General features: G+C 41.7%; 2 protein-coding genes across 5 annotated transcripts in view; one reads left to right on the forward strand and one right to left on the reverse strand.

The window, feature by feature from the left end:
- kcnq5b (potassium voltage-gated channel, KQT-like subfamily, member 5b) overlaps positions 1–5,264 on the forward strand; it is a 120,139-nt gene extending 114,875 nt beyond the window's left edge. For both annotated transcript variants that reach the window (XM_044346542.1, XM_044346543.1), the window contains one exon: positions 1,005–5,264. In XM_044346542.1, coding sequence (XP_044202477.1) covers positions 1,005–2,291 — 1,287 coding nt within the window. In that variant the 3' untranslated portion in view covers positions 2,292–5,264. The remainder of the gene's footprint in view (positions 1–1,004) is intronic.
- LOC122979239 (elongation factor 1-alpha 1) lies at positions 5,122–12,219 on the reverse strand. 3 transcript variants are annotated; one of them, XM_044346546.1, is made up of 8 exons: positions 12,112–12,219; positions 9,106–9,270; positions 7,875–8,054; positions 7,313–7,609; positions 6,988–7,138; positions 6,354–6,610; positions 6,023–6,257; positions 5,122–5,858 (listed from the first exon to the last, which is right to left on the reverse strand). In XM_044346546.1, the coding sequence occupies exons 2-8, from the start codon at positions 9,247–9,249 to the stop codon at positions 5,734–5,736; spliced, it is 1,389 nt and encodes a 462-aa protein (XP_044202481.1). In that variant the 5' UTR covers positions 9,250–9,270; positions 12,112–12,219; the 3' UTR covers positions 5,122–5,733. The 3 variants fall into 3 exon arrangements, with proteins under 3 accessions (XP_044202481.1, XP_044202482.1, XP_044202480.1); XM_044346547.1 differs by lacking the exon at positions 12,112–12,219 and adding an exon at positions 11,176–11,289; XM_044346545.1 differs by lacking the exon at positions 12,112–12,219 and adding an exon at positions 11,171–11,289.
- Positions 12,220–12,283: the final 64 nt, after the last annotated feature.

The raw sequence follows: 12,283 nt of genomic DNA on the forward strand, positions 1-12,283 counted from the left end.
GACATCACTCTCATGTCTGTCTGTTGAGCTGGAGCCAGGAGGTGGTTAGCTTAGCTTAGACTGGAAGTATAGGAAACAGCTAGCTGTCTGCCCAGCACTTGTGGCTAGCATCTCTGGCAGGTTACCAGATATGGTTGGTGAGCACAGCTTTAGGTATTGGTCTCTGTACAGGCACAATAGCACCAGCCCTGGCAACCTTGATGCTACAAGATTCTAGGAAACTTGGCTGTTGTTTGCTAAGAAATAATCAGACTGTGTATCTCCCCCTAAAACAACAAATTGTCATTTTTACATTTCTGTCGGTGCGCAGGTTATACAAACAAGACAGAACATCTTTAATTAGTGAGCTTTAGGTGTTGGTAAACAAATTTTTGAACTTTGGACAGAGCCAGGCTAGTTGTTTCCCCTGCTTCCAGTCTTTATGCTAAGCTAGGCTAATTGCCTCCTGGCGCCAGTTAACGCGAAGACATCTTTTTTCTTCTAATCTCACTGAAAGCAAGAAAGCAAATAGGTGCATTAAATGAAAGGGATGGAAAGGTAAATGTCAGCATCTGGTGCAGATGTAATCACTACTTTTTTTTTTTTAGTCCAAATTTTATTCAACAATCTGCACATTTAATGCAGTCATTACTTTTGTTTGACCATCATTTTGATCTTTTTTGTGCAAGAAGGCAATCAAAACTTACTTTTTTCAGCTTTACAGTGATTGTAAATATTATACACTGTTGAAATCAGTGTGTAGAATTTAAAAACGTCCAACTTTGACACCTCCCAGTGATGATATCAAGAAGTACACTGTGGTAGACTGAAGGGCTGAAAGCAACACACACAACTGCTACATTTCTTTTTTACCAGGATTGTCTCATTTTTCTACAAACAGAAACTTTTGCCACAATTTGAAAGCTGTTATAATCACATAATTCTACACATAGTGGCTTTAAAATGCTTCCTTCTTTTGCTTACTTATCACTCCTCACTCTCATCCTCCCGTTCTCTCCTCATAGGTTCAGTCAATTGAGTCAAAGCTCGACTCCCTGCTCGACATCTATCGTCAGGTCTTGCATAAAGGCTCTTCCTCAGCCCTCACGCTCTCCTCTCTGCCCCTGTTCGAGCTGGAACAGACCTCTGACTACCACTCCTCCGTCTTTAGCAAGGACCTGTCCTGCTCCACCCAGGTCAGCAACAGTGGAGTGGCTCCCCCTGGTGGCTGCGTCATGCGCTCCTCCACCAACTCCCACCTCTCCCAGGGAGGACTCCATCTCATCCTTGCGCCACACAACGAGCTCAACCTCAATCTCAATGCCTCCTCTTCCACACCTCCCTCCGGCCATGCATCCTCCTCCTTCAGCCCATCGCCGCTCCCTCATCACCATCATCATCACCACCACCACCATCATCATCCCCATCATCCCCACCATCATCATACGCAGGCTCAGGCCACCACGCCTGAAAGTGGCAATGATGAGGCTGTGGGAAGCTCTCCACCCATCCTCACGCCAAATAGTGTCAGCAGTGGCGGGGGCGGAGGAGTAGTAGTGGTAGACGGAGGGTTTCCTCTTCTGGCGAGGCTTCCACCACCGCCCCCTCCAAGTCGAAGCGGGGGCCCGAGTAGCTTGATGCGAGCAACCTCCACAGAAGCGTCCCCAGACATGGACGACTTTTGTGGAGGTCTAGGGACGCAGACGGAGGACAGCAGTGTTGGGGAGGACCTCGGCCTTGGCTTGGGGCTGGGCAGACTGGGCCACAGCAATGGCAGACTAAGCACCAAAGACGAGGGCTCCTGGAGGAGACATATGAGCCTGGAGCTGGAGCCCCTGGTGCCACCAGCCCTCAGCTGCTGCTCAGGCCCCAGCCAGGTGGACCGAGGCTTGGGCAAGTCCATGTCAGTGCAGAACCTGATGCAGACAGCCCCGGGGACAGCCCATGATGCCCACCACAGCCTCTCATCTCCAAGCCCCAGTACATGCAGTGACTCCCCCGTTGGCTTTCACAGCTGTAGCCAAGACCCTGGGGGAGGAGGGCGTGATGGTAGAATGAAAAGAAGTGGTGGTGGTGGATGGGGGGAGGAGGACCTCTTTATCAGCGACAGGGACATAGAGACGCAGGGATTTGACTTCCTGTCTCAGGGGACTGTTGAGGCTCACACCTACTCCTCTGAGCTCCTGAGGACAGGGGGCAGAGCAGGGACAGGGTCCCGGGGCTCTAACCGTAGTCTGGCCACTGGTCATGCATCCTCACCCTCTGCTGGCAGCACCGAATTGCTGAATATGCCACACGTACGGCTAAAATAGACCAGCTACATGCTTGGAAGGCACCCAAATCTCACCTCACAGAGACGGTTTTTATCCTTTTTGGAGGGGAGTGGGAGGGCGGGAATATGACAAGGGGTCCCTTTTTGTTTATTTTCATGTTGATCGATTTGATCAGAATCACAGTATTTTCACACAGGCTGATCACATACTGTATGCTATATCATTGCATGAGTTATTCTTTGTTTTAAGATATGATTGACAAATCTGAGATAAAAGATGAAGGCTTGTAAAATGGGAACACAGACCCCCAAAACCTGAGACTTCGCTATTTAACAAAGCCAACTAAACTTGATCCTGAAAGATGGTTGGTTGATATGTGAACTTGAGATACAGCATGAGCGTTGCATGTTTTCAGTCAAAAGTACTGGGATTAGCAAGATACAGTTTACATTCAATAACGTAGGAAGGCATGGACACCTAACACGCACATCTGTCACAATAATTAAAAAATGCTTGAATACTTACATGTGCACATGTAAATGAGATCTGTTTCCTGTCTTGCTGATCACATGAAAGGCTGCCATAGAGAAATGAATGTTAACTCAACATGGCCAAACTTAATGAACTCATTCTATGTTCTTGTCTCTATTTCTGTTTTATTTCGAAAATATCCTGTCCATTTTAGAACAGATCACCTCTTAAAGTTTATATTGTCAAATTATATGAACTACTATCCTCAACCAATGACTTAGGTTGCTCACAATAAAAAGATCATTATGGTATATTAGCAAGTTTTATCTACTAAAGTTCATTGCCATCTTGGAATGCAGGCGGCACATCTTCATATTTCTAATGAATTCTTCCAACAGTTCCAAGCAACCATTGGTTTCTTTTCATTTCTGTAATGGTATGGATATTAATTAGCAGACTTGAAGTGTATGATGCATCACAGAGAAAATTAGCTTCACACATTTTTACATTGTTACATTATCATTGTGTGATTACGCAGTGTATGTGCAGATAGTTTTGAAAAGGCAGCGCTGCATTGCCAATGATGTCACTGACAAAGAATACATGCAGACTTGAAACACCCACATTTTTTAAACAAAGCGCCGTGCAAATTGTACATTGTAGTTACTTGTAGTAAATTGGCTAAAACAAGCAGAACCACTGATACAGTCCTTAAATAACATATTTTGGTGATTTTTTTAAATTGAAAAGATGTAATCACAGTCTCTCTAGGATACGGAAAAAAAAACAATATTTTCAGCAAACATTAATGCATAGTTGGTTTTTAGGTCATAAATTGGACAAAAATTTAAAAAATAAAATAAAAACATCATTGTGGCATGTGCAAGACGTTTTTTCTTTTTTTAAAAAAATCATCAAAATATGTTATTTATCAAGGGGTGCCCAAACGTTTGTATACAAGTGTACACACATATGCACCTGTATACATGCACATGTACAGGTAATAATGCTTATTTACACACATGGCCAGCTGTGATGCTACATGTCCATTACACTGTGGACTCTAACTCTGCAGTCTAAGGTACAGTCCAGAGGAGCGCAACAAGGAGCAGACGCTGCTTATTTTCAGATCAATTATGCACCAGTCAGTTGGTTTTTGAGCCGACGACAGCCATGGATTGAAACACAACTTGAATGTTACTTTTTTGGTTTATAGGCAGTCTGTCATTTTGTAAGGTGTATTATCAAAGCACTTTGTTTTGGTTCAGAAAAATATAAATTGAAAGAAATGTTCAGATTTTTTGTCATGAAAGGAAGGTGTCTGTTTAAACCATGGTCAAAGTTTGCTTTTCTTCATTCATTGTAATGTGAGATGATTTCTGTTTGTTTGGAGTGGACTCGCTGCAGAATGTATTGCTTATATCATTATTAGTATGAGCAGAACACCTGTTGCTTGAACTGCTGAGCAGTGACATCAAGATGACTAATAACTTTCCTCTTCCTCTTGCATGGTACAGAATCAGGTGCATCAGGGAATGTCAAGTGGTCCTCTCCAGGTTGTAGGGAAACTATTACATAAGCTGCAGGTGGATACTAATCATACAGCATCTAAAACCTCAGTGGTGATGAATCAGCATTAGCTAACAGTACCTCAATATAATCTGAAGTCCCATAGCAAAGACCAGAATATGTGAAGGAGGTTTGGGGTCAGTTTGCTTTCAAATGTGGAACTGAATTTTACTTTCCTTAAGATATTTAAATATATTTTGCATGAAAAGGTTGTCATATCAAAACCTGTTTATAACTGAGAATGAATCATTAAGAAAAATCACTATTTAAAGTTCAAAATGATTGCATCAGAAGTTTAAAAAAAAGAAAAGAAAAAAAAAAGACCCCAGCACTGACATTAAGTCTACAAAATGTTCAGTGCATACAGTATATTGGTGCCTTGCTTTTGTGGTACATATTCATCTCCATATCTGCAATTTCCTGACAAGTGCATTAGGTTCCTCTGAACAGACACGGTTGCACTGTCTTCATTTTCCCTCTCTGTAAATGTTCTGACCTCAGACATTTTGCAGTTTTTTATTCAGAGATCATTTTGCTACTGGGCATAAAACAGGCCTTTGATATGTTAACATTCTGTCTCATTTCTTTTAATTTATTTAAATTATGTGCACATATTTACACGCTAGTAATAATCTCAGTTAGATTAATGAAGCCTGTAATGTAATGAAAATGCAAGTGAACTTTTATTCTCATTCATCAATAAAGGAAATTCTATGAAGAGCATATAAGAGTTTGTTTTTTGCTTTCTCACCATCATTTACTGATGTGTATAGTTCTTCAGTGGTTTGTGAGCATAGAAGTAAAGCAGATACGACAATGAAACAGGGAACATCTTTTAAACATCTTTAATCTTATGAACATGTGCTCACAAATGACACTGATTAAGGTGCACGAACTAAACAGTAACATTTAACAGTGCTACTGCACAGGAGTTTAAGACAGGCAAAGTGCGAGGCATATAGATTTCAGGAATCAGACAAAGATTATCTGAAGCTTGTTCCTCTAAAATGCAACAGTTAGCATGTAAGCAGCCAATCTACCTTTGGCTAGTGAGCATATCTCTTTTAATGCTAGAACACAGAGCATTACTTCAACAAAGACCAGGCAAACGAACATCTCTGCCTTATTTATTATTAAGCAGCTACATTTGTTGGCTAGGTTAACGAGCAGCTTAATTCTAACTATAACAGCACACAACCAGAAAGCAGTTATGTAAATTTGTTGTGTTGTTCTGTCACAATCTGAGTGACAATAAAATCTACATATAACAGTGTGTTAACATGTTAATCATTAACAGTGTGGTACTATTTTTTTTCCTTCGTCTGCTTTTGCGATGCATTGTGATAATAGACCAGACGCTGACTATGGTGTGCAGAAGGGGCGGGGTGTTAGTGTGTCTTCGGCCATGGTGAGTGCTTGGGGCAGCAGCCCAGCACAATGTTCATTTGACCTTCTGCGCCTTCTGTGCAGACTTGGTGATCTTACCGCTGGTGGGTGCTTTCTTTTCCACACCCTTAATCACTCCCACCGCCACAGTCTGGCGCATGTCACGGACTGCAAACCGCCCTGAGGGGGGATCATGCAAAAACATCACATCATCAGTGAGGTTACCATCAAAGTAAATGTTTGATTTGAATTCACAATGACCTTGATTAAAACCCAACAAATTATACTTGAGAACTGCAGCTTCACCCACAAGAGGAAATCCTGCTGCGGGATTGGTGACTTACCCAGAGGTGGGTACTCAGAGAAGCTCTCTACACACATGGGCTTGCCGGGGATCATGTCCACAATGGCAGCATCCCCGGACTTCAGGAACTTGGGGTTGTCCTCAAGCTTCTTACCAGAGCGACGGTCGATCTTTTCCTTGAGCTCTGCAAACTTGCATGCGATGTGCGCAGTGTGGCAGTCCAGTACGGGAGCATATCCAGCACTGATCTGACCAGGGTGGTTCAGGATAATTACCTGAAGCAAAGAGAAGCACTCAGGTAAAGCAGATGCACAGACTCGTGAACATGCATGCATTAAGGTCAGAATCCTCTATAAGTCATCTTTGCAGACCTGAGAGGTGAAGCCGGCTGCTTCCTGTGGTGGGTCGTTCCTGCTGTCTCCGGCCACGTTGCCACGGCGAATATCCTTCACAGACACGTTCTTCACATTAAAACCCACGTTGTCCCCAGGCAGCGCCTCGTTCAGGGCCTCGTGGTGCATCTCCACAGACTTCACCTCAGTGGTCACGTTGACAGGGGCAAAGGTCACCACCATGCCAGGCTTTAGGATTCCTGTTTCTACTCGGCCCACTGGTACCGTCCCAATGCCTGGCAGAGAGAAAGGTTACAATTTTATATAGTCTGTACTCACAGCTACCTGTAAAATGACCACAAGTAAAATGATAGTTTCAAGTCTCAACAACAGGCATGAACATTTCCATGAGACTGTGGGATCTGAAAAAAGGACAGACACTCACTTTAAGATATAATGAACCAGTGGGAATTCTTTCTAGGCCTCATTCAGCTCTGCTCTTTTTGTCTCAAGGTGCTCTCATTCCCAAAATACTTTTAACATATAATCTGGTGCCACTGACACTTTAGGAGAACTTGATAATTGGAGCACTTACATCCTCCAAGTCTGTACTCCCAACAACAAACTGCACAATTATCACCTTCACAGACACCCACATCAACACCACCCTCACCTCCAATCTTGTAGACATCCTGCAGAGGCAGGCGTAGGGGCTTGTCGGTGGGGCGCGTAGGAGGCTGGATGGCATCCAGGGCCTCCAGCAGTGTGGTGCCTGAAGCATTGCCATCTTTACGGTTGATCTTCCAGCCCTTAAACCAGGACATCTGTGGAGGGACATAAGTTTTGTTAGGACTAATTAGAAGGTCCAAAAGCAGAAGAAGTTGCACCATGCACACTCCCTTGAGATATAAGTCTAAACAGATGGGTTTTCATGGTCATACTATCCTTATTCCATATGTTTCTGTATATACTGTCAACATGTCATCCAGCACACTCACATTAGGGCTGGGCTCCAGCATGTTGTCTCCATTCCAGCCAGAAATGGGCACAAAGGCCACAGTGTCAGGGTTGTAGCCAATCTTCTTGATGTAAGTGCTGACTTCCTTAACAATCTCCTCGTAGCGCTTCTGGCTGTAGTTGGGCTCAGTGGAATCCATTTTGTTGATGCCCACAATGAGCTGCTTTACTCCCAGGGTGTAGGCAAGGAGGGCGTGTTCACGAGTCTGCCCGTTCTTTGAGATGCCAGCTTCAAACTCACCCACGCCTGCAGCCACGATCAGCACAGCACAGTCTGCCTGAAAGAGGCGGGGGAGAGAGAGATAAGATGAAACCTTTCAACTAACCTTAGATTAGCTGTGTGGTATGCTAAAAGCACTCAAACACAAATATAATCCTGGCCATGCATGCGGTGATTTCTTTACTATGCTCCAACAAAATTTTTATCTGGTCTTTCAGAAATGCTTTGCTGTCCCTTCTCTATTAACAGTTTTCCTACAATGCTTTTCTCTCTCCCTTAAACACTTTCTCATTTTTTTACTTTTCCTCCCACTCTCCCTCTACCTGAGAAGTCCCAGTGATCATGTTCTTGATGAAGTCCCTGTGTCCTGGAGCATCGATGATGGTGACGTAATACTTGCTGGTCTCAAACTTCCATAGGGAGATGTCAATGGTGATGCCACGCTCACGCTCTGCCTTCAGCTTGTCCAGAACCCATGCGTATTTGAAGGAACCTTTTCCCATCTAGGTAATGGGAGAGGAAATTAATATAAAGACATGCAGCCTTTATTTACTATAACTATACCTTTGCTAAACTTTTGTCCAAAGCCTTTTTACCATATTTATAATGCATGCTTCCAGATGCAATCTATCTCTAAATACATGTAAACATATGTGCACGATGGCATCTTCATCACGCCTCCACAGAACAACTCTAAAATTTTTATTAATTTCTATTTCTATTAATTAATGCTCCAAATTTAAGAATAACTGATGCTATAATAGTAAAACTGTTTCAAGTCATAAATCTCAGTACTGTAATTATGATACTGTGACTAGGATGGACTTACTTTGTATAAAAATAAAAAAAAATCAGTATGATAACTTCAATCCTTAGAATTGTTGTTGAAAAAAGGTAATAAATTACATGTAATGGAACATTTTATAAAGTAATAAAATATTTAATCTACACAAAATATGAATGACTACTTGTTACATTACTTATTACTGACTAATTCTACTAATAAAACTCAAACTTTCCATATCATATTTTCAACTTTTCTGTGTGTTCTAGGTTTGGTGGTAATTAACAATGCAAATTCTGGCCTCAAAAATTATGAGTGTAATAACCTAAACAGTAAGCCTAAAATGATACTATTTATTATAAGGCAATTACACTAGACTATCACAGGACTATGACAACCTAACCTTACTGAAAGTCAAACTGATAATTGCTGCATTGCTCTGTCACACTGTTTGTAATTCAGAGAAAGTAGCCAGGCTGCAGATAAAGCTTGTTTCAGAACTACTACAGATGTTTTAGCAATGGTGCCAATCAAATAAAAGTGTTTTTTGTGTCAAATGCTTACAGAGTTATGGCTTAACCACCTACTAACAGTTCAGCAGCAGGGCACAGAGTACACAGGTATAGACATGATACTTGATAGACAAGACAAGGCACCCAGTTAAACAGAAAATATACTACTGTTCTAGAACAGCTACAGCATGGTACAAAATCACAGAAATAGAAAATCATTAAAAATCATATTTTAAGTGGTTATAATATGAGTCATACCTCAGCTGCTTCCTTCTCAAACTTCTCAATTGTTCTCTTGTCAATGCCCCCACACTTGTAGATGAGGTGGCCAGTGGTGGTGGACTTGCCTGAGTCGACATGTCCTATTACCACAATGTTTATGTGAAGCTTCTCCTTCCCCATGGCAGCTCACTCTAGAAAATACTAAGATATCCCAGTGGTACAGTTAATGAGACAAATGACCCGTAGCTGTTGAGAACTATCACAGCTTTACATGCACACACACACACACACACTTCTCAATGTGCACTTAAACTCACAATTTTGTACCCATATAACATAAACAGTAATGATCCCACCAATATTGATAATGCTACTGTTGCCTGAGTTCAGAAAGAATACAAATATACACAATGAATAATGGTGCGGTTATTAAGCAATAATCAAACACCTTACCTCCTACAGAGTTAAGCTTGTTCGACCTGTGTTAGGTATAACAGGTATCATTAGTGGCTAACCTGCAGTATAAGGTGAAACGATGATGACCTGCACCTGTAAGTGATTGAGTTTCTATAAGTCTGTAACTGAACAAAAGCATTAAAAATAAAGTTGACTGTGATCAAATCAAAGCGGCATCACTGCCTTTATGTTGTGATATAATGTAGCGTAGAATCTCAGATCTACAGAGACACTCAAGGGAAAATGGATGGCAAAGACTGGCACTGGTTACACATATCTTCACCTGTTTCTACACATTGACTTGACGAGAGGTGCATCTATAAAAGGTATGCATTTCAAGCTCACAGGCAAGAGGCTGCCGCTGAAGTCTCACTGTCTCAATTTATGACGATGTGCACTAATTAGAGGGAGCAGTAAAGTCCCAATGAAATGGAAGTTAGAGTATCTTCAGCTTCTGTACTGTGACGTACTTCCCAGTGAAACAGAATATTTGAGCAGTGTATAGTTAAAAGAGGGATTTACATCAAATCATTCGCATTTGACTGGGAGCAGTAGAGAGAAATGGAGGTACAGAGGACTGTTGGCTCCACACACACCTCCTTCACCTGCTGTTAGATCAGGAGGAGAGCGAGGGAGAGATGAATGAATTAGACCTCAGCCACATTTGGAAATGAAAACAAAGTTTTTGCCAACTGATATCCAAACATACATCTCTTCCTATCTCTCTCCATATTGCTCTGTTAGCTACTAGACCCACAAACAGTGACGTGCGGTTTTATATAATGGGTATGGCTGCTCCCCGCGCAAAGTCATATTTTATTGGATGACTTTTGTAAACACACCTGAATGCAGGATGAGTCATCAAGCATTTGAAACCGTTTTAGGGGAAGAGAAAACACAGGGATTTTGATGTAAAAATACTCTGATACTGATTTTTGACATACAGTTGGCATATAACAAAAGATAAATAAACAATTAACACAGGGATACAGGATTAAAACTGGGAAAATACATTTTTCACTTCACTGGGACTTTAACTGTTAACCCCACCTCTCTCCATTCATTTAAAACATACCTTTTCAATGATATTTAACATAAATAATAGTAATAACTTACTCCACTAATGTTAAAGCATACAGCTAACTTTACTTACTGTATTCCAGGTCTGTCCTAACTTTAGTACTTTAATATATGACGTGAAAATTGTCATATCTAACTATCTAACTAACTAAATAGTTAACTAAATAACGAGTTTACATTCTTCTGACCAGTTTCCGAATTTATATCAACTTTAATCAATAAGCAGTTAAGTTAGCCTTAAGTTAAATTGCGCCATTTCGCGCCAAAGCGTAACATTATCTCGGTAAAGAAAACTGGACGACAAGCAAACTATCAGTAAATGAGAAGTAAGGTAACGTTATATTCCAGCCATATGTACATTAAGTTAGCTTCTGGGACTTAAACTTTCATTTTGCATTATTTTATCACGAGCAAGCTAACCTTAAGCAAAAAAAAATGGCGCATAAAATAATTGAGTCACTCCCTTCTAATTAAGATTTAACGTTAAATGAAAATATTCAAAATTATAATACTGAACACAGAAGCACCCACATAAATAATAGACTGGATCAATCTATCCCCTTACCTTACCGTTTGCTTCGTTTAAGTGAGATAATTAGTGAATAACCTAATCGATAAAGCTAGCAACACCAGTTTATTGTTGCGTCGTCACTCTGCCGCTGTGGCACACGCACACGTGCGCGCGCACACGGCTGGATTTCAACCTGCGCTGACTGAACTTTCTCTGATTACGCCGCCTGTTATTACTGCATGTTTGGGCTTTCAGGGGGAAAATGACTGTTATTTTAGACTTCTTACTGCTCTGTTCACATCACGAGAGAATAAAAGAAGCCCATATTCAACGAGATTTCTGTGTTTGTTTGTAATTTCAAAGACAACCATGCTGAATTCTTCACAGTAGCATCACTGGACAACAACCCATACACCTGATAATCTACTGATGATTGCCGCTCATTTGTGGCTTTGACATGACGGCACAAACTGAATAACATAAATCTACATTACAGATGATCTGAATATCCTATTAAAATGAGTCAGTGTCCAGGTATACTGCCAGTAAAGGACATTTATGCGAGACAATACCGCAATGAACAGGCATTGCACTGCAGAGCTGATGGCGTCGTAACTGTCTGCATGTCTGAGCGCCCATCTACAAACAGCAACACAGCACTTTATGTGATTGTGGCAGCAGAATGATGGTCGACAGAGATGATTCCCGAATGACTGTCAAGTGGGATATTTCTCCGCTGAAACTGCGCCACACCGGCCTAGCCAGAGCTACAGTACCACCCAGACCCCTCTGCACTTTTTTGGCAGCACTAGCTTTGATCAAATTACCATGACATCAGTGCCACACAACATTCAACCATCAGTTTCGAGTCTTAGTATAATGCAGTTACATAACCACTATTACAGATGTGCCTGAAATCACTAAGCCTTTGCAATATGTCTATTCCAGAACGCAAACAATAGTTTGTTATTGTGTCCCACCGGAAAATGTCCTACCTTTCCCTCAGAAGTGCGTCCACTGGTTCACTGCGATGACACAGGGGATGCTGTCTGCTGTGCTGCTCTGACAGACGCAGTTAAGTACCGCTGTGTTTACTGGCGTCAAACGCGTCACTTACTGAACTTACTAGGTTTGACCACTAGATGGAGGGCTGCTACAACAAGGAAA

The sequence above is a fragment of the Thunnus albacares genome, chromosome 3, assembly GCF_914725855.1.
Source record: "Thunnus albacares chromosome 3, fThuAlb1.1, whole genome shotgun sequence".
Classification (NCBI taxonomy): domain Eukaryota; kingdom Metazoa; phylum Chordata; class Actinopteri; order Scombriformes; family Scombridae; genus Thunnus; species Thunnus albacares.

Coding starts and splice junctions, on each gene's coding strand:
- LOC122979239 (XM_044346546.1), bottom strand. CDS start 9,249: ATGGGGAAGGAGAAGCTTCACATAAACATTGTGGTAATAGGACATGTC. Junction 7,610..7,874: donor TGATCACTGGGACTTCTCAG/GTAGAGGGAGAG, acceptor CGCCTCTTTCAG/GCAGACTGTGCTGTGCTGAT. Junction 7,139..7,312: donor TGCTGGAGCCCAGCCCTAAT/GTGAGTGTGCTG, acceptor GTCCCTCCACAG/ATGTCCTGGTTTAAGGGCTG.